Source organism: Mesocricetus auratus, unplaced genomic scaffold (genome assembly GCF_017639785.1).
Source record: "Mesocricetus auratus isolate SY011 unplaced genomic scaffold, BCM_Maur_2.0 Super-Scaffold_100007, whole genome shotgun sequence".
NCBI classification, from domain to species: domain Eukaryota; kingdom Metazoa; phylum Chordata; class Mammalia; order Rodentia; family Cricetidae; genus Mesocricetus; species Mesocricetus auratus.
This window is the reverse complement of record NW_024429191.1, coordinates 65785462-65812286: the sequence shown is the minus strand read 5'-3', so window position 1 is coordinate 65812286 and position 26825 is coordinate 65785462. Positions and strand designations below refer to the sequence as shown.

The 26825-nt window shown below is 48.7% G+C and overlaps 2 protein-coding genes across 8 annotated transcripts in view; both read right to left on the bottom strand.

Annotated features, from left to right (window-relative positions):
• Positions 1-1240, bottom strand: part of Hsf5 (heat shock transcription factor 5) — a 41896-nt gene extending 40656 nt beyond the window's left edge. The window contains exon 1 of one of the 3 annotated variants that reach the window (XM_040749443.1): positions 109-1240. In XM_040749443.1, the coding sequence (XP_040605377.1) occupies positions 109-1063 (955 nt within the window). In that variant the 5' untranslated portion in view covers positions 1064-1240. The remainder of the gene's footprint in view (positions 1-108) is intronic. The other 2 variants (XM_040749442.1, XM_040749444.1) reach the window with 2 other exon arrangements.
• A 516-nt stretch (positions 1241-1756) lies between these two features.
• On the bottom strand, positions 1757-26224 carry Mtmr4 (myotubularin related protein 4). Of its 5 annotated transcripts, none has more exons than XM_040749441.1 (19): positions 26210-26224; positions 24834-24872; positions 20767-20856; positions 20316-20432; positions 19502-19584; positions 17829-17989; positions 17617-17713; positions 17318-17431; positions 15498-15694; positions 15181-15309; positions 14564-14675; positions 13911-14106; positions 13507-13692; positions 13258-13428; positions 12958-13112; positions 6022-7441; positions 4556-4666; positions 4225-4313; positions 1757-3990 (listed from the first exon to the last, which is right to left on the bottom strand). In XM_040749441.1, exons 2-19 carry the CDS (start codon positions 24834-24836, stop codon positions 3813-3815), a joined length of 3609 nt encoding a protein of 1202 aa, XP_040605375.1. In that variant the 5' UTR covers positions 24837-24872; positions 26210-26224; the 3' UTR covers positions 1757-3812. The 5 variants fall into 5 exon arrangements, with proteins under 5 accessions (XP_040605375.1, XP_040605372.1, XP_040605374.1 ...); XM_040749438.1 differs by lacking the exon at positions 26210-26224 and adding an exon at positions 26038-26143; XM_040749440.1 differs by lacking the exon at positions 26210-26224 and adding an exon at positions 25245-25685.
• Between the last annotated feature and the right edge of the window lie 601 nt (positions 26225-26825).

The window sequence follows — 26825 nt, the reverse complement described above, 5'->3', positions numbered from 1 at the left end:
GGACGATGCAGGTGATGTGACCTAGTCCTAGGCTTGTGCAGAAATGGTGTTCACTCCCTGGCGCCCACGTGCATGATGGGAGCAAGGATCCAGGTGGCACACACTCACCATGCTGCTCTGGCCGGGGCCCTGCGGGCTGGGGCGGCGGGTCCTGATGCTGCAACGGGGAGGTGGATGCTGAGGCAGAAGCGGATGCTGACGTGATGAGGAGCCGCTGGAAGCGGTTGGGCGGGCGGCAGGGCACCTCCAGTCCGGCCGCCAGCTTGGCCTTGTTGGCGCTGGTGAGCCTCTTGAGGTGAACGAGCAGTTGAGGCTGGTCGCGACGGAAGTGCGGGCTGTGGAAGTGGTGGAGTGGCCCGTCGCCCGCCGGCCCGCCAGCCCCAGGCCCTGGCCCGGGCCCCGCCGCCCCCGGCCCACCCAGCACCACCTTGCGGAAGCCGTAGAGGTTGAGCTGGCGGATGAAGCTGGTGAAGTTGGTGGTTTTGAAGAGCTCGGGCTCGGCCCCGGCCGCCCCGACGCCGCTGCCGCCACCCCCGCCGCTGCTCCCGGCTCCTCCCGCGCCCCCGGCCCCCGGGCCCGGCGGGCTAAGCAGCTCGGCCTCGAAGAGCGGCTGGTCAATGAGCAGCCCCTCGCCACGGCCGTCCCAGCGGATGGAGCGGTACCGAGGGCTGTTCACCAGCCGCCACAGCTTGGCGGGGAAGTTGTTGGGGTTGATGGGGGTGGACAGCAGCGCCTCCTCCATCGCCCGCCCCGGCCCTGGGCCTCGCCCCGCCGAGCCTGGCTCTCCCACCGTTCTCGATCCCCCGGGCCTTCGCTGCGCCCTGCCCCCTCCTGCCAGCGCCCGGCCGCCGAGGCCCGGACCGTTGGCGCACGAGTCCCCGCACGCCCTCCGGTGCGGCCAATGAGGCCTCGAGTTCCCGCCGCGTGGTGGCCAACGGGGCGCGAGCCCGCCCTCCCCCTCAGCGGGGCGCACGCCTGCCACGGTGATGGCAGGACACTGGGGCCACCTTCGCGGGCCCTCCAGAACCTGCCCCTCTCTGTCGGGTCCCCCGGAAGGCAGCATACTAGAGAAATGTGGTTCCTGAGGAGAAAGAGGCCAGTTTACCTCAGCAAGATCGGAGGGGCTTCCGCAGGACAGGATGGCCCAGGGGATTCAGAACGTGGAGTGTGCTTAGGTGATACACAGCCAAGTGGTTCCTGAGAACAGGGAGCTCACTCCATAGTCTTTCCTAACAGTCGAATTGCTGCTCTCTCCTTTAGATACAGTAACCAGAGCACACGAATTCATTTTGTAATATAGTAGCATTGTTTTATCTTAAAAAAAATTACTCAAGAAAACTTGACTTCAAATTAGACAAGGCCCACGGTACCTGGCGGAAGGGAATAATGAGAAGATGGGACAGTTCTATGTGCTCGCTGACCAGCTATGATCTCCCAGACAATAAAGCGAACTGAACCTCACTTGAAAAGGGATAGAATAAATCCCATATGTAGTCAACAAACCCAATCATGAGAGGGCTCAGATGAGTACACTGCAGTTTGGTTTTGTATATGGCCCAGTCTGGCCTCAAACTTGCCTTCATCCTCCTGCCTTCAACTGCGGAGCACTCAGAGCACAATAGTCATACCCAGCTCAAAGTACTGTATTTTCTTAGAAATTAGAATCTAGTCCAGCGGTGGAGTGCTTTATCCATGAAGCCATAGGTTCACTTCCAATGCCAATAAACTAAAAAATAAAAAGACCCAACAAAGCAGCACTAATATAGAGATTTTATTTAAACTGTATTGAGTTTTTACAGCACATTGCATGTTTGTCACAACGCAACTGCACAGTTTGGATTTTTGGCCACATCATGTCACTTACACCCACAACAGCTCTGAAAGGATAAACACAGCTGAGCCAGAAGCCCAGAGTCTCTCTCCAAGGCCATGCAGTTTGTTCACTGATGGGACAGTCCCTCAGAACAGTCACACAAAGTAGACAGATACAGTCTCCCAGAATGTTACCGATCCCCTGAAAACAGAGTGAAGTGCAATGAAAGTCGGTAATTAAAAAGCCACTTGTGACTGGCAGTCAATTTTAATGATTGAGAAAATGTTTAAAATATTTTTATGTATCACAGACAAATAGTTTGTCACTCTTTCATTGATCTTAGGAATTTCCCAGACAAAATCTCCATTATTCAGCTCCATATTAAATGAAAAACAAATCTGCTAGGTTGACCTAAATATGCCAAAACTTTTTAGGTTACATCCATGACTCATATACAAGGGGCACAGATGCTCTGCTGCACAACTGGAGAAAAGGTCAGGACAGTGATTCCTATTCTAAATGCAGGTTCTGGTTAGTTGGAATGAAAAAGATGTTTTCTAGAAAGCAACGTGACAGTAGCAGCGAGGAAGACAACTGCTGTAGTTTTAACACAGTAAGCATTTTATCTTTTCTACATGAATGAATTAAGGAAAACACGGATAGGAAGTCCTAGTGCTTTCACTATAAGCCAGGAGACTGTACCTGTCCCGACCACAGTACATGGCTATATTACTGTATCTTTTGGTTAAGTGCCACTGGTACATAGTAAGATGAAAAACAAAATCAAAATAAAACAAAACGTTTGGTCCAAATGGACACATCATCACTCCCAATTTTGGTATCAAGGCTTTCTTCTTTCTGTTTGGGTTCCATTGTTAAGTGCACAGAAATAGACAGCAGCATTTGTACTGAAACCCTCACATACCAAATAGCATATGCTAGGAGGTAAAAACCAAATGCTATATTCTACCCTCACGGTGTCAAGTGTTCAGGATAAGAAGCAGTGTGACCCAGAGGAGGCAGCAGCCAAGGGAAAGACAACATGGGGAAAGTGGGCAGTGGAGCAACAAAATCCTTTGCTTTATTTTCATGCCAGGGGCGGATCAAGGTGTAGCTCCCGTGTTAGCACCAGGACAACTAGGAAAGTCAGGTGCAAAGGGTAGGGCACAATCCGCAGAATTTCACAAGGATAATTTTGCTTTTCCCTTCTCATTCTTCACAGTGCGCACACCCTCAAGAGCAGCCACTGTGGAACAGAGTGACAACTGCCTTCACAGCTCAAAATAACCGATATTCGCCAAGACTACACATCAGAGCTTTCCTCTGTTTCCAAAAACGTCTTAATCCTTAGAACTGTCCCTCTAAAAATTGAATATTCACTGATGCTGGCCAATGAGCCAGGTGAAAAATACATCAAAACCTCCATTTGCCAAACCAGTCTTTGAAGCAGACTCCACAGAGGACAGTACTAATGCAACTAGAGGGAGCGCCTCTAAAAGACGGAGCCTTCATGCACAGACACAGAGCGCAGAGGTACGGAAGAGAGTTCTTCTCAAATAGGATGGAAAGTCCTATCTTGTATACTATGATCTGCTCTTCTCAAGGTGGAGGAGAGACGGGTCTCATTATCACTTGGAGTTTGGTTGTGAGTATGCCTTTCTATTGCTGTTTGGGCACTTTGCACCAGGCAGTTATTTATGAAATCATCACCTTGTGACCTCCAGGAGAGAAGCTGGAGTCACCAACTTAGTGTGAAGCTTCCAGACTCTGGGTCTGGATCAGGACCATTACCCCAAAGTAAGGGTCTCTCCAGCAGAAAATCTCCTGCCAAATTCAAATGCCTCTGCTGCAGTCACATGGTACCAAGGAGGATTTCTCAAGATGGTATCTTTGAGCTCTGTGTTCATGAGCCATACCAAGGAACCTTCCAGACTACACCTGAAGCAGCTCCTCCTCCCTTCAAACCTGCTAAGAGTGGACAGGTCATCTCCTCAGGCATTCAGCTGGAAGCCGTAGCGATGGGTTTCTTCAGGTGCTGGCTCATAAGTTCCCTGGCACGAGACACTTGAATGTGTTCGTAACATGAGTTACAGACAAGAACTGGGTCATAGAGTTGCTGATCAGGAATGGGCAGCTTAAGGTGGCAGCATCCAGCACAGAATACGTTCCCACAATTTCTGCCAAAGTACAAAGAGGGAGGAACTAATTAGAAATATCAGTGTCCTGAGAATGAATGAGTCTAAAAGGGTTCCCATGAATAAATAAAAAGCCTAGGAGTAAACAAAAATACTATTAAGGTATCTCCAATTTCAATTAATTTACTTTCATTCTATATATAGAATCCTACATTATGAGTAACAATGAAATGCAACAAAAAACAAAAACAAAAACAAACCAAAAAAACAACTTACCTGCAATGATGTCTTCGTTTGGCCAACCAGAATTCACAGTCACAGTTATAGCAGTGTGAGGCCATATGGTCTGGAACCCAGCGAGTCACCTACCAGAAGGCACAAGGGAAAATTCCAGGTCCACGTTCAAAAAGGAGAACAACAACATTGCAATCAGGAAAGTATCCCAGGAGAAAATGACCAGGATGGTCTTTATGACTGGCCATTACTTGCCTACAAGGATGATATTTATCTGGGATATGGCGGTTTAGGCCTCAGGCCATCCTCATCTCTGAGAAATGTAACTCGCTGGCTTACATTAAATACCTGCCACACATTTGCCTACACATACCTCAGTCTCCTTTTTATCAACAGGTTCCCAGCTTGCTTCTGAAAGGCAGTCTTCACTGTGATCAGAGCCAAAGTCTTCAGTGTCACTGCTGTCTGACTCCTTTAAACACGTCTGCAGCACACACAGGCAAAGACAGCAGCATCACTTCCCTCAGCTCCAGCACTTGCCATTTATCAGTTCTGTTCTACATGCACTACATGAACAAACTTACTTACGTCCTCAGAGTAATCGTGAATTGTATTCGTATTATCCTCACTGCACAAAATAAAGAAACTAAGTCACAGACATCTACAGCTCGTAAGTGGTAACGCTGATATTTAATCTTAGTATTCTGGCTCAGAACCATCTGTTAACCAGTATGTGACAGCACAGCATAGTGAAGACTGTACTTCTTGTTATACCCTAAGCTGAGTGTTGCCAAACCAGAAGCCAAATCTATCCTGTTTTCATAAATCAAGTTTTAGTGGAACATAGCCATATCTACTCATTTACATATTCTCTGTGACTACTTTTATGTTACCACAGCCACACAATAGTTGTCTTATAGACTGTTTGGCCCACACAATCTAAAAATGTTTATCATCTGGCCTGTACAAGTAGAAGTTGATTGAATATTTAAAGCATCACCCTGGAAGGTAAGAAGCTATTAGTCCTGTCTATTCTATCAGCAGACAACTAGGAGCACCTTAATTAATGGAAGGGGTCAACCCATGTATTCAGCAAGGGGCAAGATGAGTCCTAGATGCTCCCTGAGGACTGCAATGCCAGAATCTAAGACAGCTAGGACAGTAAAGCCGGAATGGTTCTCCTTATCCCTCACCGGAATTGTTTTAAAATGGCCCAGCCAAGCCAGGAATAGTGGTACATGCCTTTAATCCTAGCATTTGGAAGGCAGAAGCAAGAGGATCTCAGGGAGATCAAGACCAGCCTGGTCTACAAATCGAGTTCCAGGAAGGCCAGAGATATATAGGGGAACCCTGTCTCAAATAAATAAATAAATAAAAATGTACTAACCAGCCTCCTACTCTGGGTCTCACTTGCCTCATCAAAAGGTCCTCAAGCTGATGCTCCATTAATTCTCCAGTGCTAGCTCATTTATACTTCCTGTCTCTCCATCCCAGCACAAAAGTATATGCAAGTGTACACACATGCCCACATACACCCCACCCTTTGTTAAGCCATACATAATGCCTCCATGCTTCTGAACATGCACTCTCCCTTTCACTGTCTACCTTGCTAAATATCACACATTCTTCAGCACTCAGCTAAATACGTTCTCAGGAGAGCCTGCCTTGACCTTTTTACTCCACTCTACCTCCATAACACCCGGTGCCTGCCCAATCTTAACACTCAGAATATCAGTTTGCTTGTCTTTCATCCTGAAAGGAGTGCCTAACTCAGTGGCACACAGACAGTACTCAACAAGTGACTACTGAATGGACAGGTGGCAGCTGGTGAATACTTACAAAGTCATCCTCATAGTCCATGGGCGGTTCTGCTGGAGGGGCACAGCAGTGACGGACGTCTAGCCTCATCTGAAGCTCTCGAACCTGTCGACGGAGCTGCTCCACCTCTTGCTTGTACCCTGCTTCGATCTGCCGTAACCTATGCTGGATCACATCCGTGGGAAAGGGGAGTCCATCATCATCCAGGTAGAGAGGAGGCACAGGAGAAGGGCAGCTCAGGAGAGAAGGCTTTGTGCTGGAGACTTGCTTTGGATGACTGGACAACCGCATCCGGTTGGTCTTTCCTCCTGGACCTGTACAATGTCCACTGGAATGACTAGAGCAGACAGGTGATTTTGCGCCTTCTCTCTGAGCCCACTGGCCCCCAAAGCAGGGTCCTGCAGCACGGATGTGCTTATTGCTTGGCCTCTTGCTGCAACAGCCATAAGCAAGCAATCGCCGAGGAGTGGTCTCCCCACTCGGGAATGAAGTCATCATCCCTTGGAAGCTGTCCCAGTTCGACCCTAAAAATGAGAACTCACTGATCTGGCTCTGAGAAATTGGCTTTCGTGCCAACTCCAATGGCATTTTCCCAAAGCGCAGATTTTCTAATATCTGTCCATTTTTACTTCCTCTCTTGCCAGCATCTTCCTTCTTGTAGATCAGATCCGGCACCAACCTAGGCTGCTCCTGGGGGAAGATACTTGCCATAGACCCTGGGGGATCTTGGCTGAGGAGGTCAGTATCTGGCTCTTGCGGAGTTTGGCTGGCAGCATCTGGTGGGCTGCAGAGGCTGTCCTGACTGTGGTCTACAGTACATCGTGTGGGCACAGCCTGCATGGAGTCTAGATGGGCCTGTTGGGGAGTGCCTGGAAGGGAATCCTGGAAAGGCTCAGGAAAATCACAGGCTCCACCACACTTGCTAGAAACGTTAGAGCATGCACTGACAGCTTCCTTTTCTGGACACTGTTCAGGTGGCTTCCCTAAGCCATCAGAAGTCCTCTGTTCCTCTTGGGCTGGAGGGCCTGGGGCCAGGGTTTTAGTCTCTTCCAGGACTTTAATATCAGAGGTGTTGCTCTTCACTTCCCAGGGCACAGAAGTATTGAGTAATTTATAACCGAGAGAACAGCTTTTGTTACCCTTGAAAGGTTTACTGCTCAAGTAGTCTTTCTGGCTGCTGGGCAGAGGAGGAAGAGGAGGAGGAGGAGGAGGAGGAGGAGGAGGAGAAGGGCCCACTTCTCCCACAGTCAGCTGTGGCCCTCCCACACCAGAGTCTACAAAGCCTGTCTCTGCTCCTTCAGGATTGCTATGCCAGGGCTCCAGACTGACTCTGACCTCCTGACAGTGGTTATTCAGGTTAGGGTCACTGGAAGTACGAGTGAGGGGACTGCTTGTGTCACATGCAGAAAGAAGATCGTCCATGGATCTGGTTTTAGGTAACCTGAAATGACAAATATAGAACCTCCAGGTTAGGAAATGGGAGACACTTCCAATGTATACAATTAGGTCATCAGAGTGGTATCAAAATCAATGTTGACATTTAATATTATAAATAACTCAAGTTGATGGGTGTCTACTTTGCACAAACCTGAAGATACACTCATTTTCAAGAATGCTTATCTGAGCCGGGCGTTGGTGGTGCACGCCTTTAATCCCAGCACTCGGGAGGCAGAGGCAGGCGGATCTCTGTGAGTTCGAGGCCAGCCTGGTCTACAGAGCGAGTTCCAGGACAGCCTCCAAAGCCACAGAGAAACCCTGTCTCGAAAAAAAAAAAAAAAAAAAAAAAAAAAAGAAGGCATGATTCCTCAACACAAATTTTTAGTAGCAGCGTGTCCCTTCAACTCTCCAAACCCATGGAAACTTCTAGTAGACATCACTCAAAGAACTCAAGGAACACTCCTATTCACCAAATGGTGTCAGGCATTTTCAAGAATGGTTGTCTTGATTTTACTGCAGTACTAAATCTTTTGAGCAATAAAAATTTAGGGAAATTGTGCAGGAAACAGACACTCCACAGGGCTCTTCTCAGATGCCATATCAGCTCAAAATCCTCCAAAGGCCAAGCTACATCATAGCTCATTGTAAGTACTTAGTTTTGATATTTATTGTAACAGACTATTTTCATATTTGATTTTATTTTTGTGATCAATTTTGCATGTGGCTCACTGTTATGTGTGCATGTGTCAACATTGGGAGTCTTCCTCAATCAATTTATTTTTTCAGACAAGGTCTCTCACTAAGCCTGAATTTTGCCAATTTGGCTAGACTGGCTAACCAGCTCCTCCTGTCTTTGTGTCCCCAGAGCTAAGAAATAAACACAAGGCACGAGCTCTGCACTTGGCATTGTACATGGTACTAGAGCTCTAGCTCATAGCCAGGGCTCAAATCTCAGCTGTGAAACTTTTCAACTTAACTTCTCTGAGCCTCAGTTCCCTCATTGGTGGAAGAAAGATTAAAGTGACAGCATTTTTTTTAGGTTTTTGAGACAGGGTTTCTCTGTATTGTTTTGGAGGCTGTCCTGGAACTGCCTGTATCTGCCTCTGCCTCCCAAGTGCTGGAATTAAAGGCATGCATCACCAACGCCCAGCAAGTGACAGCTTCTTAAAGCTATAGTGAAATCTGAACAAATCACCCATAACAAAGCATGGTGCTTGGGTTTTTTTTTTTTTTTTTTTGGTTTTATGAGACAGGGTTTCTCATTATTGTTTTGGAGGCTGTCGGTCCAGCCCGGCCTCAAACTCACAGAGATCCACCTGCCTCTGCCTCCCGAGTGCTGGGATTAAAGGCGTGCGCCACCACTGCCCGGCAGTGCTTGGGGCTTTTAAAGCACAGTATTCACTTACTATTTGTTTATCTCCCTCTTCCAAAGTCCTTGAGGTCAGGTCTCCTATGTCTCACTTGAATACCCAACAGTTAGCACAGCAATAGGAAATTAAGAAATGAACTAGCAGGGTGTGGTGGCATACCCTTTTTAGTCCCAGAACTCAGGAGGCAGAGCTCAAGGCCTACCTGGTCTACAGAGCTAGCTGCAGGACAGCCAAGGCTAGACAAAGAAACCCTGTCTTGAACACTCTCACCCCCCCCCCAAAAAAAAATAACTGAAAAAGGAAATGAACAAATAAGCTTTAAGTTCACATTAGGTTTCTGCTAGCAGGATGCCAAAGGTCAACGGAAGCCAATAATCAAATGTACATTATAGCATACATCAGATCTTGCTTCCAAGGTCCATCCAAAACCTACTGATTAAGGATGGCTAAGAGTAAGGCCTAAATAACTGTAGTGCCACCCTGCCAACCAACACACACATTTTTTTTTTGGTGGAGCTGGGGATTCAATGCATGTATATGCTCTACCACTGAGCTACACACACAGCCCAGCACAGCGTACTGTACTTTTAAAAAGTTACAACTGACTTTGTCTTTTCTTGCTTTATCTTTTTTTTTTTTTTTTTTTTTGGTTTTTCAAGACAGGGTTTCTCTGTATTGCTTTGGAGGTTATCATGGAACTTGCTCTGTAGACCAGGCTGGCCTTCGAACTCACAGAGATCTGCCTGCCTCTGCTTCCCGAGTGCTGGGATTAAAGGCGTGCGCCACCACCGCCCGGCTTTCTTGCTTTATCTTTTATTACAGAAACTTTCAACTATATATAAAAGTGTGACTCCCACGCACCCTTTCAAGTTCAAATATTAACAGTGCCAATCTTCATAGCTTCACATGTGCCCAGAGGTTTAGCCAATAATGATGGCTTATGGGACTGGAGAGATGGCTCAGCAGTTAAGAGCACTGACTGCTCTTCTAGAGGACTCAAGTTCAATTCCTAGAACCCATATAACAGCTAACAACTGTCTCTAACTCCAAGATCTAACACCCTCACACAGACATACAAGCAGGCAAAACACCAATACAAATGAAATAAAAGTAAATAAATTATTTAAAATAATAATAATGATGATAGCTTAGATCCGTGGTTCTCAATCCCTTTGTGGGGGTAGTGTGTGTGTGTGTGTGTGTGTGTGTGTGTGTGTGTGTGTGTGTGTGTGTGTGTAATGACCCTTTCCAAGGGATTGCCTAAGACCATCGGAAAACACAGATATTTACATTATGATAACAGTAGTAAAATCATAGTTATGAAGTAACAAGGAATATAATTTTATGCCTGGGGTCACCACAACACGAAGAACTGTTTTTTAAAGGGCTGTAACATTAGGAAGGTTGAAAACCACTGGTATAGACAATAATGCCTGAGGACTTAGAAGGAGAAATGGGCTAAGCCAGCCCACATGGCCAGAGAAGACTACACAGAAAGCACAGAACCTAACCAGGTATAAAACCATTTGTTGGACTTTAATAAAGAAAGACAGGAGGAAGATACTGTGGTCTGGGAAAAGGTATAGCCAAAGGAAGTCAGGACAGTTGTTAACGAAACATTTCCTCTTAAATCCTTACATCAGTTAGTCTCTAAATCCAACTCGCTCCATCTTGGGCTGCCTTGTAATACACCTCCCTCTCTGCTATCAACTGATACTTCAATCCCATCCTCCCTGCATCTCCTCTCTCTCTGCAAACTGGCTTGTCTTCTCCACTCTTCCTTGGCTACTGGTGGTATGAACATTCTCCTCATCTTTAACCTTTAAGACTTGTAAACCTGTCTTTGACTCTGAAGAAACGTTGGGTCCTCTGCACTCTACACATTTATTCTCCAACTTTCAACCATTTCCACAGTCTACTAAAAATGTCTCTATTTTATTTCTGAATATACTTCTCTTTTCCAGAGGCTTTTTATAAATGAATTACACTATAGCAGAGCTGGCTAGTCCTCGTGTCCCTACCAAGTTAGGTGGTAAATTCTCCAGATATGCTATTGCTAGTAGGTCATAATCACTGCTTATGCTGTCTTACTACTGACAACTGAATCAAAATGCAGATGGAAGAGATGATTCAGTGGTTAAGAGCACTTACTGCTCTTATGGAAGACCTGGGTTTGGTTACCAACACCTACATCGTGGCTTACTACCTCCTGTAACTTCAATTCTAGGACATTTGATACCCTCTTCTGACGTTCTCAGGCACCAAGCATGCACACAACACATAGATATGTGTGTAGGCAAACCATCTATAGATGTGAAATAAATTTTGTTTTTGTCTTTGTTTTCCGAGACAGGGTTTCTATCTAACAGCCCTAGTTATCCTGGAACTCTCTCTGTAGACCAGGCTGACCTCAAACTCACAGAGACCCGCCAGCTTCTGCCTCCTGAGTGCTGGGATTAAAGGTGTGCACCATCACTGCCCGGCTAAAAATACACTTATTTTAAATGCATAGAATAAACTCTGCATTATAATGCCTGCAACTGTACTACTATACAATTGTAGTATTATACAGCCTACAATAACTTGTGTTTCTTTCTATTACCTTTGACTTTAATCCTAGCACTCAGGAGGCAGAAGCAGGAAGATCTGTGAGTTCCAAGCCAGCTAGGGCTACATAGTGAGGCCTTGTCTCAAAAACAACATTAATCCTGAAATGATCAAAAAGGGATGGAGAGGGTATGTATACAAATAACTCTTAACTTTGGACTACTCTAAAGCCATGGAAGAATAAAGCAGGGCTGGGGATGTAACTAAATGTGGAACATCTGCCTAGTGTGCACAAGGATCAGACTGATGCCTAGTATTACAAAAATTAATAATAAGAAGGAAATTCTAAAAAGTAGTTTTATATGTGTTGTCATGGAATCACAGCCTGACACAAAATGAGAACAACTTGTAAAACAGTATACAAAAAACTGGGGAGCTGTTTTTAAAAACAAATGTGTTGTGCAGGCAGGAGCGACTGCTTCAGTCTCTTCCTAGAGAGCCAGGAGAGCTTGCACCTGAGGGCCTGAGGCGCGTGTGATGCTTTTAAAGAGATAAGCATCTGAATATGCACCTACAAGTGTTAACAGTATACACCTGTGAGGAAAAGAACCGGGAGACTTCATTTTCTTCTATAGAGTTTAACATTATAAAAAAAAAAGTATCATGGAGTACTAGTGAATTCAAGAAGTAATTAAGTCTCTTACCCCCAAAAGTTCATCCAGAAGAGAACTTTAGTGGCCCGCTTTAAATTTGGCCTTTTAAAGATAGAGTCTACCCTTTTGCTGGCTCTGTGAGTGAAATGCTTCTACAAGTTAATATTGGATAAAGCCAAGGTTGCTTCTGAGAACAATTTCTCTACATTGTGAGTCAGTGAACAAAAATCAGCAGCATTCCCACAAGCTCCTTCATTCTCCTCTCACCTGCGTGGGGACGTCACACCAGGTGACACTGGCACCCAAAAAAGAAGGCAAACAACTTAGTGTAGACCTTTAAAACAGTCTCTTCCCGTCTAGCCTTGAGTCTTGAGGCAAGTTTCTCCCTTACATGACTCAAGAAGTTGTTTATAAATAGCTCATTACAAAAGAACATGGGGTAGTGAGGTGGCTCAGTGGGAATGAGCCTAATGCCTTAAGTACAATCCCCAAAACTCACGTGGGTAGAGAGAGAACCAGCTCCTGGAAGTTGTCCTCTGACCTCCACATGTATGCTGTGACATGTGCAAGCATACAAGCACACACACAGATAAATAAGTGTAAACAAAAGTAGGAAACTTTGAGGTAGCCTCATGGTGGTGATACATGTCTTCAATCCCAGCACTCGGGAGGCAGAGGCAGAGGTAGGCAGATATGTAAGTTTGAGACCAGCCTACAAAGCTAGTTCTAGGACAGTCAAGGCTACACAAAGAAACCCTGTCTTGAAAAAACAAAAGAAGAAAGAGGAAGGGATAAAGAAGGAGGGAAGGAAGGAAGGAAGGAAGGAAGGAAGGAAGGAAGGAAGGAAGGAAGGAAGGAAGGAAGAGAAAGAGAAGTTTGATGTGAAATAGAGTAAGAAGTAATTATTGCTTTCCTAGTAAAGACAGGGGAAACCAAGAAGGATTTCTCACCTGTCCAGAGAACGACCAGAAAATTCCTGGCTCTGAGCCACTGGGGAAAGGTAAAGATCCATATTTTCCTCTCCAAGAGTGCATGGAGATGATGCAGGCAGATAAACAGCTGTCCAGAGGTGCAGGGCCCGAACATGACACACAGGATGCAGGACCTACGGAAGCAGTCCAATGTCAGCGTTTTATGGGAGCCCTTGTCCGTTTTCCTTCCCTGAACATTTGGCTCTACGTTTCTTTTCACTGACTCAGTCTCTTCTCCTCCCCCTATAGGTTTCCAGCAGGAAAAGGGCTCAACCTTACCACGTCCGAACCAGGTGTATAGAGGAAGTTATGAAAGTTCTTGTTGCCAGCTCGCAGGAGTGCCCACACAGAGCACGTCCGCTTGTAGATGTTCCGCTTCTCTCGCTCACAAGGATTGTTGGCCAGGAATGTGCCATAGAGACAGGAATATGTGTGTTGCACCAGTTTTACCTAGGAAGTCCAGACAGTGTGAACCTGAGGGCCTCGGGATACCACTCTCCAACCCTGGCCACAGGCTTGAGGACTTACCAGAAATGCTTCATTGAATTCAAACAGGCAAGGGAACTGCTTAAGCAGCTGATGAACAGAATCAAGCCACTGGAGGAACACAGGACACTGTTCATTTTGGTCCTCTGCATTTTCCTGATGGCCACAGCGATCTCCAAACTTGTGCCCAAAATCCAGCCAATCAGACTCCACTAATACTTGGAAGCCCTGCAAAATGGCCAGTCTCAGCACAAGGCAACTCTGGAAGGACTGGGGTCCAGCTTTCCAGGGAACCGTCCAACGCTGGGAGCTGGCAGCCACAAAGAAGTCGAACCCTGGGAGAGGACTCAATGGTACCAACGTCCTCTACTGAAACATTCTCCAGAAAACCTGACACCATCCCTCTTCCCTCCTCTCCTTTGTTCTTCCCAATCCCTTCTCAGTACCTCCAGGGTCCTGTAATATGGGTCCAGTAATATTTTGGCCAGGGCTACGATCTGTGGCGTACGGTCCCAGCCATCAGAGCAGTGCACCAGCACGGGCCGGCCTTCCCGATCTACTGTATTAGCTACCAGCACAGCCGCTTTCAGCATCACTGACAAGTGCTGCAGCCATTTGGTACTCTCCAGTGCCGACAACCAGCTGTGCAAGAGCAGAGAAACAGAATCACCAAGGTTAGGGGCTACCACAACTTCTCTGCCTCCTCAGCTGCTCTACCCAACAAAAACCCCATCAAGAGCTGAAACCAAGAAATCTAACCCTGCCAGATATCTCTAGGCAGAAAAGGTAGGGAAGTGAGACACAGAGATAAGAACTTCTTAGACTCGAAAGAGGAATTGTGAAGCGTCACATGCCTACTTAGCCACACTTCTCCCAGTTCTCTGTTTTCTTTGCTAGGACAATCATCTACAAAAAAAGATTCCAATGGCCTATGGCAATGGCAAAGTGTCACTCAAGGAGAGGAAGAAGAGCTCTTAGAAGTGGTGCACTGCACTCACCCTGCTCAGACACTGAAGTCTAAACTTCAAACTTCCCATCTCCCGCTCAGATTCTTAAGGATAAGACTGGAAGGGCGTGGAATCTCAAAGGAAACACTTACTTGCTGGGATCTGGCATCTGGCTACACACAGCCCGGAGGTACTGGAAGCTGTTCCGGATGGCATGGATGTTGGCCATTCCCATAAACACAACCTCACAATTAGGATAGTACTCTGCAGACGGGAGAGAAAAGTGGAGCATACACACCTGTCCTGGAAACAGCCACAAGACAAGAGCAGTCCCAGTGGACAGAGCTCCCCAGGCAGGACAGAACATTCCAGAATGGCAACATAGTAAACATACTGTTAACTGTGAATTGCCTCTGAATTTCCTCTGGATGCTCAATCGCCACTAGTCAAACAGTAACTGTAACGTTGACAGTAGCAGTACTAGGGATAATGATACAAATTCTCCACAGATGTAGCTGCTCTGAGCCACCAATCTTCTGTCTAAGCTAGTCATTCTAATAACCTTGCAAGGTGTCAATCATCCTCATTTTACAGATGAGAAAACTTACAAGGTGACTGACACTTTTTTACAATCATGGCTAGTAGGTGGCAGAGCCCTGGATCTAAGCAGATGGGTTCAGTTCTTTCAAATGCTCAAGTTGCCCTCAAACCCCCTTTTCACCAAAGCTGCCCCAGAGCAGTGACTGCAGACACTAAGGGGCCGCAATACCTTCACATTCACAGCCTCCACCCTTGGCCCGGTTAGCCACTGCTGCTGTGTAAGACCGTGCATCCAGGATCAGCAGTTTTTGAGGGGCTGCTGTACTTTCCACACCAGAGCATGAAGTCAGAGATGAATCTAAATACACAGCAAGAAGACAACTCAGGTTCAGTCAGCCATTCAGCGTCATCCTAGCTTTGGGGCACTCTAGCTCAGAAGAAAAGAACAGTCTTTTCGGACCCCTCAGACCTCCACCTCCCAAAAGGTAGGGACCCAGAGGCTCATAGGGGCTAGAACTGAGGGAACTAGCAGCACCCATTCCTTACCGAAATCAGTGTCACATGCCTCACTGGCATCAGTAGTTGCAGTGCTGAGGGAGGCCCCGCTGGCCCTTGTCCCCGGGTCTAAGGCACAGGCTTTGGCGATGGACGTGACCAGGTATTCATCATCAGCATTGCGCCAGCCCCACCAGCTGATCTCAGGCTGGCTGCAGCGGGCAATGGCAGCCCCATTGCGCAGGTGTCTGACACAACAGAAGAAACCATAATGCCCTTGGTATTCCAAGCCTCCAGAAGCTACCGCAGAGACCTCATGGGGCTAGACCAAGGTCTCCAGAGCCAGCACAGGCTACCAGCATATCCAGGTCATGAAAACAGCAACCAAAAGCCTTCACACCTCCAGAGCACATTTTTCTGAAACACCTCCCATACTCCCATTGTGACCTTGACTTATCAAATCTGCATAGCACCTGCTCCAGGTTCAAATATGCACCAAGAGAACAAGCCTGAGTTAAGAACATACACCATTCTAAATCTCATGGTTACTGTCTATCTCAGCCTAGTTTTATTTGTTGAGACAGGATCTCATTATGTAGCCCTGGCTGGCCCAGAGCACACTGGGTAGACCAGGCTGGCTTCAAATTCATATTGTTGCACCTGCCTCCAAAGTGCCAGGCTGTTCACTTACATTCTGACATAGGAATTGGCCAAGTCTCCACTAAAGGAGCAGCCAAAACAGGATGTGCCGACACATACCTATAACTCCAGCACTCTTGAGAGAGCAAGAAAACGGCTAATAAAAAGGCACTTGGACACCTAGTGAGACCATATCTTTAAAAAAAAATCATAACATCATAAAATAAGGTATAGGCCTGATTCAGTCTTCAGACCAGCTTGCCAAACATTTAGTAAATGCAGTATTTTACATATACACTAAGGGGGAAAAAATCCCAAAACTGACAAACAAAAACCAATTTCCCTAAAGCTTTATCTTTAGGTGAAAAAAGAAATCTGAGATTGTACCTATAGTTCTATTTTTTTTTTAAGACTTATTTCTATTTTTTTTGTTGTTTTGGTTTTTCTTTCTTTTTTGGCTTTTCAAGACAGTTTCTCTGTATAAAACCCTAGATGCCCTGGAACTCACAGAAATCGGCTTCCCTTTGCCTCCCCAGTGCTGGGATTAAAGCATGTGCCACCACTGGCCAGCTATTTTTATTTTGATGTGAATCAGTGTTTTGCAGGAACATATGTATATGTACCATGTGTGTGCCCGTGGAAGCCAGAGAGTGTCACATCCCCTGGAATTACAGATGGCTGTGACCTGTCATGGGTGCTGAGAACTGAACCCAGGTTCTCTGCAAAAGCAAGTGCTCTCAACTGCTGAACCATTTCTCTGGCCCTGAAAGTGCTTATTTTAAAATAATTTCAGCCGAGCGTTGGTGGCGCACGCCTTTAATCCCAGCACTCGGGAGGCAGGGGCAGGCAGATCTCTGTGAGTTCGAGACCAGCCTGGTCTACAGAGCGAGTTCCAGGACAGCCTCCAAAACAATAAGAGAAACCCTGTCTCGAAAAACCAAAATAATAATACTAATAATAATTTCGTCAATTCCCAACAAGGTGCCAATTCCTCTCCACTGACTACCCCAAACCTGTTCTTGTTTTGTTTCCTTTTGGTTTTTTAAGGCAGGATTTCTCTGTTTAACAGCCCTGTCTGTACTTTTTAGACCAGACTGGCCTTGAACTCAGAGAATCCCCCTGCCTCATCTGTTGGGATCAAAGGCGTAGGCTGCCACACCTGGCAAACCACAGGTTTTGATTCCTAGCCACATCAAAAGTAGCCTCCTACTTCCTGTTCCATACTGCCTCACCTGTACACGACAACAGGGATGCGTTTCCAAGATCGGAAGGAAGCCACATTCTCCAGCTCTTTGTCTGTGATCCACACAGGAACCAGCAGCTTCTGGGGGTAACTGGGACACAGCCTGAGAAAAGACAGGGGGAGGGTGTCTTCATCTAAATATGGGATAACAATCCCAGGGAAAGACTTTGAGACAATAGGGACAATTTAAGACCTCCTCCCTCATGGACCCAGAAGCTATATCCACTACATTTAATCTAAACATAGAGAAAGTTCAGGCATGGGCTGTTATAGGCCCTGCACCCTCACTTGTAATTGCTGTTGATATGTGAGACTCTCCAGACGTTCTGCAGGTCAAAACCCATCCTGGCGAGCTCTGCCTCCTGTCGACATCGGATGTGCTCTCCTGCAACACATCCCCCAGCCTGTCAGCTTCCCAGAGCACCAATACCCAGGGGTGGTGGAGGGGTGATAATCGTGGGCCAAGAAGCAGACTCCCCAAGAAAACAGCCTGGCCTCACCTGGCTGACACAGGTGGGTATGCTGATCCTCCTCCGTCAGCCCCAGGCACCAGGCATGGTAGGCAAAGGCAAAGAGATCCTCCGGCTTGGCAGGTCTCGCTGTGGCTCGGCTTAGCCTTGAGAGCCACTCTTGGCACTGCTTGAAAGTGGAGAAGTGGCACCTGCCAGGCAAGAAGCCACAGGCTTGGATGAGGCAGAAGGTAGACATGCCATGGGACCAAGAGTCACAAGCATGGTCACAAAGACTGTGAAGAAAAGACACTGCAAAGCAGGTGAGGAGACACCGAGGCCTGAGACAATGCTCTATGTTTAGACACAGCTGTTCTCTCCGATGAGCCTTTCCATGTCTCAGACCAGACCTATGGCCAGCCTACCAGCCAGTGGTACCTCCCCATGAGGCACAAGTCCTGCCCTCAGCATTCTTATCTCCTTATTCTCTCTCCTTTGCTTAACGTCTCCTCTGCCACACCTACTCAAGTTTTAAAGAGGTTCAGTCCCCCAACTTCCTTGAAGCCTCCCCAGCCTACTCCACGCCACGAAGTCTTTCCTCTGTTGACTCCAAATGTGCCTTGAGTATGGAGTAGGGGTTCTGAGCAGCACACCTCCACATTAGGTTTGCCTTTAGCAACTTCCGTTTTCGTATATGGGAAGAACAATATGGGTTCTCATGAGTCTGCACACGGCAGGCCCTCACCTGGCGTCCTTCTCCAGCCTGCGTCAGCCCAGTTCCCCTTTTCTCTCATAGCCAACTTACAGCAAGTCCTGTCATCTCAGCTAGGCAGGGCACCATCACCTCTCACCAGAGTCAACTGTAACAGCTTCCTAACTAGTTGCTCAGCCTTGGCTTCTGTCCCCATTTTCTTCTATGGGGTTTCAACCTAACAGTCAGAGGGAGTCCATAAATCGCATTACCCCTTTGCTCAAAACCCTCCCTGGATTTCTCAGTTCCCTCAAAGTCAAAGCCAACACCAGCCACTGCTGCCTCTGCCGTTGCTCTCCTGCCCCGCTAGCCTCGCCCATATGTGCGGCTTCCAACCACACTAGCACCTTGCCATTCCTCTGATGTGCAGGCACGGGACACACCCACTCCAGAACCTTTGCACTCCACTCGCCCTTTGGCATACCTTTCACTCACATACCTGTTCAGTAACTTTCCTCAGGTCCTGACCCAAACACTCGTCATCTACGCAACTTTCTCTGCTCACTTGTTTAAAGCTAACCTGCTAAGACCTCCCTTGGTTTTACTTTTAATTTTACATTATCATTATTTCACTTGTTTATTGTTAGTGCCTTCCCGGCTAGGATACAGATCTTTAGGGCAGGAATGTTTGAGTTCTTTGCTGTATCTGCAGTACCTAAACCGTGGTACAGACGGTACAGACGGTTACTTAAACGAGAGCTGTGAGCCAGGCCCTGACCCAGGTGCTCATATGCATTAACTCAAGTAATCCTCCACGATGGCTCCATCGGCTAAACAGCATCCCCATTTTATATCAGGTCATGACAGAATGAGTTAGCAAGTTGACCTTCCAACGAAGAACATGGAATGGAATACCTTTTCCTCCAATAGGGAAAGTGGCATCTTTCCTCTCCTGCTCCAAAGGTGCCCTGCAGTAGACAGGGCTTCACAACACTAGGGTCAGAGAACGGGAATGAGGCCCCGTTATGCTCACCTCACCACTTTGGAGTCCTTGCAGGCAATGTGCAACTGGAACATATCACGACTTTCCACACTGTCAATCATCCGGAGGGGCACCTGCAGAGGAAGAGCAAACTGAGGCTCAGATACACCCTAGCCTGGAAGGTGACGCGCACCACTGGAAAAAAGGGAGCCAGCATCTGTTAAGGGCTTGGTAACTATACCACCAAGTGCTTCACACACGTGACCAGTTAATGCCATAATAATCCTAAAGGCCCATGATTTTATTCAATAAGGAGGACACCATCACTTGTCCAAGGTGACACAGAAGTGGCAGTGCAGACAGAAGGCCAAATTTGCCTGATTCCAAAGTCTATGCTCTTTAATAATGCCACTGTTTCCATACTCTTCTAAAAGCCCACACAGGAAGCTGGAGAGGTAGCTCAGTGGTTAGCACTTGCTGCTCTTGCAGAGGACTTGGTTTCAGTTCCCAGCACTGACACAATTGCTCACAGCCTCCTGTAACTCCAGTTCGATACCCTCATCTGGTCTCCTCAGGCACTAGGTACACACAGGGAGCATATACATACATACATACATGCAAGTACTCACAAATAAACATAAAATAAAAAGAAATCTTTAAAGGAGGTAGGGCCCAAACAGGATAAAAGAAAGGAAGGGGGGAAGAGAGACAGACAAACCTTTACGCAGAGGAATGAAGCATGAAATGCAAAAGCCGGCGAGAAGGGAACCCCAACTGTTCTTGGAGACGTGATCAGGTAGAGAACTGAACAATACCACTTTAAAGCACACCACTTTGGTGTGAGAAAAGCAAGACGAGAACTTACGTTGATGACAGAGTCTTTGAACTTGATATGCAGTCGGTAGTTGGAGATGGCAATGAGGGCATCAGCTGCCCGGCCCAAGAATTCCACTCCCTCACCCTGTAGCACTGTGAAGGGTACCTGTCAAAGGTCAGAGAAACGTTCAGCCCAGAATCAAGTCTCTCCCTTGTTTTTCTCTGCAGCCCCTGCTCGCTCTCCAGGAACCGCTCAGAAAAAAGGTGGATAACGAAGGAGAGTCAAAAGTCAGGACACGCCAGCTGTCCGGGAAAACTGCCTCTCCTTCTCTACGGGCAAAGGCTCCAACAATACAGACCAACAAATGCACACACCTTCTCCCTGCAGAGGCCTACAAGGAGGAAGCCAGAGCTCTGGGAGGCCCTCGGAAGATTTGGGAGTCTACAGCACTAACTGGGCAGGAAGCCCCTCCCGCCCTGAGCCTCCTGTTCCTCCTTACCTGAAGATTCTCCTCCTCCTTCACAAGCTCCTTGGGAGGGAACAGATCCTTGGCTTGGATGTACTCCAGGCTGGGAGGCCCCTCCTCACCCTGCAGGGAGGCCAGAATCCTGAGTTGCCAGACCCCACCTGACTCCTAAGGCTCATTCACTCTCCTCCTCTACCAACAAACCTAGAGACACCCTCCTCGTCATATATGTAAAGGCACTGGTTCCTAGAGGAAGGAAAGGAGGCCTGGCTTGGCTGGAAGCAGGGCGACATAGAGGGTGCTCAGGGGAACATGAGGTTAGCCAAGGAGGGGCTGGGAATCTTTACTGTTTAAGGAGGCTTCTCCTTAGAACCAACATTGCAAAAACTGTGTGTGCAGAGTAGGGGGTGGGGACTAAGGAAGACTCGTGTCAAAATAAGACAAGGGCAGGGTTGGGAAAAGAAACCTGAGGAACAGGAGCCAGGTGTGGTAGCTGACTGGAGAGAGAAAGGAAACCATGTCCCTCCAGCCACTCAGGCATCAACCTGGTGGGTGGAGACAAAGGAGGAGGTTGGGGGGGATTCAGTCCCAAGCCTCTAGAGGGCCTTTGTGAATATCTTCAAAAGAGGGATGTGTTTTGGAGCTGAGCTTATCTTCCCACTGGGCTCAGCGCTGCTGACAAGCCCCCACTACCTGCCAAGTGCCAAGCAACCCGCCCCGCCTGCTGATCTGAGGGGAATTCCTTAGGAATACCCAGAGCAAGCAGAAGTCACTCTGCTCCCAACTACCAAGGGAGAGGAAAAGAGGGAATCCACGTTCAGGGAGGAAGCAGGAGACCCAAGGACAGCCAGGGGAGAGAGGAGGCCTGGCAGACACCTACGGGGAGGGGGGGGAAGCTGGGGGAGACACGACATCTGAGAGGACAGATGGGGGAAGCTGGGAAGGAGCATTAGCCAGAGGGGAGGAGGGGAAGACTGGGGATGATTCAGAGATACAGAACCCTGCAGAGGCAGGGAAGATGGAGAAGAGAGGCTGTCTGGGGCACAGTCAAGGAGAAAAGAATGGTATGTCAGGTGAACGACGGAGTGAGCGAGGGGGGAGGGGACCGGAGACCTAGAGACAGCTCACAAACATCCAAGCTCCTCGTTCGGCAACCTAACATCCCACACAACCTACTAGGCACATCCTACATCCCCAAGCAAGGATATAGCGGGTGGGACCAAGATGGAGAGGAGGAGGTAAAGGGATGTACCCCTGCAGGGCGGGGCCTGAAAATCTGCAGTCAAGGGCAGTGGCTGCAGAGCCAGAAAGAATCACAGAATTTTTATCCCCGGCCTTCTACAATCCCCAGTACCCGCTTTCTTGTAGCCAAGTCAGAGGAAGAAAAGAGCTAACCCGTCTCCCCTGCCCCTAAGGTTTGGCTGGGGTCGTGCGGGGGGTCCTTGGGCGGGGCTGTGGGTACAGCAAGCGTAGAGCGCTCCCCCAACCCCCGCCCCAGGCCTTGGCAGGACAGGCCTGACACTTACGAAGCAGCTAAGCATGGAGCAGGAGACGCGGGCGGTCAGGCTCATGGTCGCGGGCTGTCTGGGCCAGCGCACCACATGTCCCCGGAGCTGCTGCGCTGCCCGCCAGCCCTGGGCGCCCGCTGCATCCCGGCTGCGGGGCCTGCCTGATGCAGCTGCGCGGCCAGAAGCGAGCGTCCTGGCGCCAGGACCCAGCCTCTGCTCTCCCCTCCTCTCCACAATGGAGCGGGCCCGGCTCCGCCCTCCGACAAGAGCGCCGAAGGGGAGGGGAGCCCAGCGACCAGGACGCCACCGGGGAGGCGGAGCGGCTCTCGGGGCCCCGCCCGCCGCCCAGGCTCCTCCCGCCCTGCAGCCCCCGGGGCGACTGAGGGCGACAATCCCCGGGACCTCTAGGGACATTCTAGAGTGGGCCGAGGAATCGCCCTGGGGCTGCTCAGAAAGGGGAAGCGAGTCCTCCCACACTTTCTCATTTCCCATTTTTCCAGGTGTACTACCCTACACCCTTGTCACACAGAATTTCCCACCCTCTTCCCTCTTCTCAGAGCTCCCTCTAGGCTTCTGTGGATCCCAAGATGGAGCCCATCCGGTGTTCTTTACAGTCCCAAGCCTTCCTTCTTCCCTCTGAACCTATGCTTGATTCATTGGCCTCTTCTACTAGCCTGCCTTCACTAAATCCCTCTTGTCCTCTAAAAGAATACCGGTCTGGTGCTATCTTAGCGGTCACTTCACATCTCTAAGGGAAACCCTTTTTTGTTTCATGGCCTTCTCCTATAGTTCCATCTCTCCTTTGATTCACATGCCCTGGACAATGGAAATGAAAATCCTCCTGGAAGAACTTCTTAATCTGAGAGAACTGGAATTATGGACCACTGTAGCTATAGAAAAACAAAACTCAAAAGCCAGGAGGAGAAAGAATGAATGGAGTTGGGTCGTAGTGAGCCAAGTAAGGAGGAGTACATAAGGGGCGCAGTGTTTGCAAAAGGGACGGGAGGAGCTTGCTAGAACTCTTCAACTTCCTGTACCTGGTAACTTTCAGAAATGAGGGCTTTGTTTGGGGGAAGGGAGGACCGGGATAAACTGAAAAATCTGACATTTTCATTAAGTACAATAATGCTGAGCAGTGTCAAATGTTACCCTAACCCTACACAAAATAAACCCCCATCCAGTTTCACTGGTGAGTCTTTAGGTCCAAGGGAGAGAAAGAGTGAAATTCCCCTAAGGTAGTGCTAAGTAGACGGGCTGACCCTGAAGTGCAGACTATCTTCAGTGTACCACCACAGGGAAAAAGGAGATGCGCTACCAGTTGATGGGAGCAGGATCGTGGTAGGTAGGCTTTCTGAAAAGAGCCTGGGCTAACTGAATTCATTCACCTGTAACCCCTGAAAGAAACTGAGGAGACGCAGCCAAAGGGTGAGTCTTGTCTGGAAAACGCTGCCCACACCTCTTCCTCATCTCACTGCTGAAGTCCTAGCTCTTGGGAATTAAGGAATTCCTTCAATTTGAGAATTTCTCAGGGTGTCATGCACCACCCCCAAGGACACTCTGGTCCCCTTTAGAATTCTGTCCTAGAAGACAGTAAGTTGTCATCTATAGGAGCTTAATAGACAGCACCTGGGAGCTGGCTAAGGCCTACAATTTGGGTGGAGTCAGTCTGGCACAGCATCAACAATATATTGATGAGACTCACCAGGAGCTTTTTTTTTGTTTTTGTTTTAGTTTTAGGAGTTGGGGTCTTTCTACGAAGTCCTGGAACTCACTACATAGACCTGGCTGACCTTGAATTCACAGAGATTCACCCGACTCTGCCCCAAGTGCTGGGGTAAAAAGCCTGTGCCACCATGCCCTGAAGTTCAGGGATACTAAGATAAGAAAAACTGCCAGGCGTAGGTGGTGCACGTCTTTAATCCCAGCACTTGGGAGGCACAGGCAGGCGGATCTCTGTGAGTTCGAGGCCAGCCCGGTCTACAAAGTGAGTTCCAGGACAGCCTCCAAAGCCACAGAGAAACCCTGTCTCGAAAAAAACAAAAATAAATAAATAAAGATAAGAAAAACTTTGTTTTTTTTTAAACATGGAGAGTTTTAACCAAGGACCCAAGAAAAGCAAGAGGTGATATAGTAGCTTGTTATTATAAGGAAGGCATGACAAAACACTTAACAGAAGAACTGTAAGTTACTGAGCCCAGTGCTATCTCCTGCCTATTTTTTTTTCCAATCCTAAGAAACCATAAGCTAGATATTTAGCTCAGTGTTAGAGTACTTGCCTAACATTCGCAAGGCCCAACACTGCATTCACCAGTAGTACTAGCACTTAGGAGACGGAGGGCAGAAGGGTTGCCACAAGTTCAAGGCCAGCATGGGCTACATTTCTAGTACCAGGCTAGCCAAGGCTTTATAACAAGAATCTGTCTCAAAACAACACCTGCCACCAAAAAAGATAAAGAAACAATTTATCAGGTCAGGCGAACCTGTTTAGGAAGTGAACAGAGTACCCTGGAGCACTGAAGCCGAGAGAGAGGTGGGGCAGCTTCCAGCGAGACTCGGATTATACCCAGTGGTATGAGGAAATAGAGTACTCACCATTCTAGCTTGGCGAGGGTCCTAGCAGCCTGCTTGTCACTAAAGGAGACAGAGCACAAGAGTAAAGTGCACCATTAACATCATCAGCATGGAATCAACAAATGTCACAGGTTTGCCCCTGCACTCCTCTACAACTCATTTTCCTGTCACAGAGAACCCAGCCTCTCAACAAGGTACCACACCAATCAGGCAGTGGGAGGAGCAACAAGTCGATCCCGCGTAGTGTGAAGTCCATCAACTAAAGTGACCCTGCGCGGTGTGAAGTCCACCACTAAAATCCAGGAGCAAGTATCGTCCCCATTTACTCGGCAGAACACAATCGTTCTGATTCCACAGCCAGACGCAGAGCACTCCAAACCCTGCTCTTTACAAAAGAGGAGAAATGCCAACTCTGCACAGGCAACTGCCCACCTGGGACTCACGTTCGGCCCTGGCAGGGGCCTGAATCCACTGGGCTGTTCGGCCTTTCTCTGAGTCTAGGAGTAGCACCCACCTGACCTGTTACCGGGAGCAGAGTCCAGAGCAGAGGACAAGAGGGAGGGAGAGGACCACAACCTGTGATAAAGAGCAGCAGGGCTGGCCCGGTCCTGCTGAGCATACTTGAGAGCAAGTGGATGAAGGTTATAGGGAGGAGTCCACACTCCAAGGGCAGAATCAGGCCAGCCCGGCCAGAGAGTCAACATCTGTCAAATGGGTCGAATTAGCAAGTATTTCAAGTTAAGGCCTCCTAGGCCCACTTAAGGAGCCAGGCCTGAGTTTCACCGACACTCCTTCATGTTTGGTATGCTGGGGGGCGGGGGTAAGGGAGAGCAGCAGAGTCCCACAGGAGGCTACAGCGATTAAAGCCTCCATTGTGATCCTACCAACCTTCCCTCCCTCACGGGGGAGCCCGCAAGCGGCCAGCCGGAGGTGCTGCCTCACGGCTCACTGGCACGCAGCCTGAAAAACGGAGAGAGGAAGGGAGCGACAAGGACCAGGCCTGGGAGGCCCAAGGTTTCCTCAGTTAGGGAATCTGGTCTTGGGGTAGGGGGACGGGCCAGGTTGGCAGGAGATCCCAGGTGCCCAGGTTCTAGGGGCGGGGCTAAAGGCTCGGAGGCGGAGCCCCTAATGACAGAGGGCGGGACTCAAGAGAGCCGGTGAGGGCCCGGCAGGACTTGGTCGTTGTGGTTCCCAAGCTGGCAGTGCACGGGGTACAGTGACTCACCCAGGCGGCGTCCGCCCGACCCTCCAAAGCCGCGCTCTCACCACTTCCGTCTCCCGCAGCTGCTGAGGCCGCGCAGCTCGAACCCCACCACGGTCCCTTCTCCCCAACCAATCGTAACTCTAGCCTGTACCCGCCCTGGCCAATGGCCACACGGAGTTCCGCCCTGCCTTACCACGCAGCCGCCGCCCTCACTCTCCACGCTGCTCACTGGTCCAGTGGGCAGACGCCCTCTCAGCCTGTAACCTATCCGGCACCCAGAGACCAGACAGTACCGGAGGGTGGAGGCTTGGCGCCAGAGGACAGACGCGACCAATAGGAAATCACAGCGCGTCCCTATGGCAGCCAATGGGAGAGGACTAAGAGGGGTTGCAGACTACGGCTCCGGGCACAGGAAGTACGGCGACCCCGTCGCCTACTGGTAGCGCAACTGGAGGGCGGGACAATGCGGGGTAGGTTTGCGGTCACTTCCGGTGACGACTGAGTCCTGGAGGGAGTTCTCGAATGACTTCCCGGTGGCTCTGCGTTTTAATCCAGTCATGTTTTTGTTTCGCTCCGGTAATGCAAGGATGGGAGAAAAGCACGCCGGCTGGGAAAGGGGAAGGACTAGATTTTATTCTGTGTCCTTTCCCAGTCTTCCTTCAACTCCATTAATCCCTTGTTTTTCATCCCCCGGCCGAGGAAAGAGACAATCCTGGAAAAAATTCTTAGCCCGCGAAAAGAGCTGGGCTTGTGGACCGCTGAAGCTATGGAAAAGCAACACTTGAAAGACGCTTCTAGAAGGCTAGGAA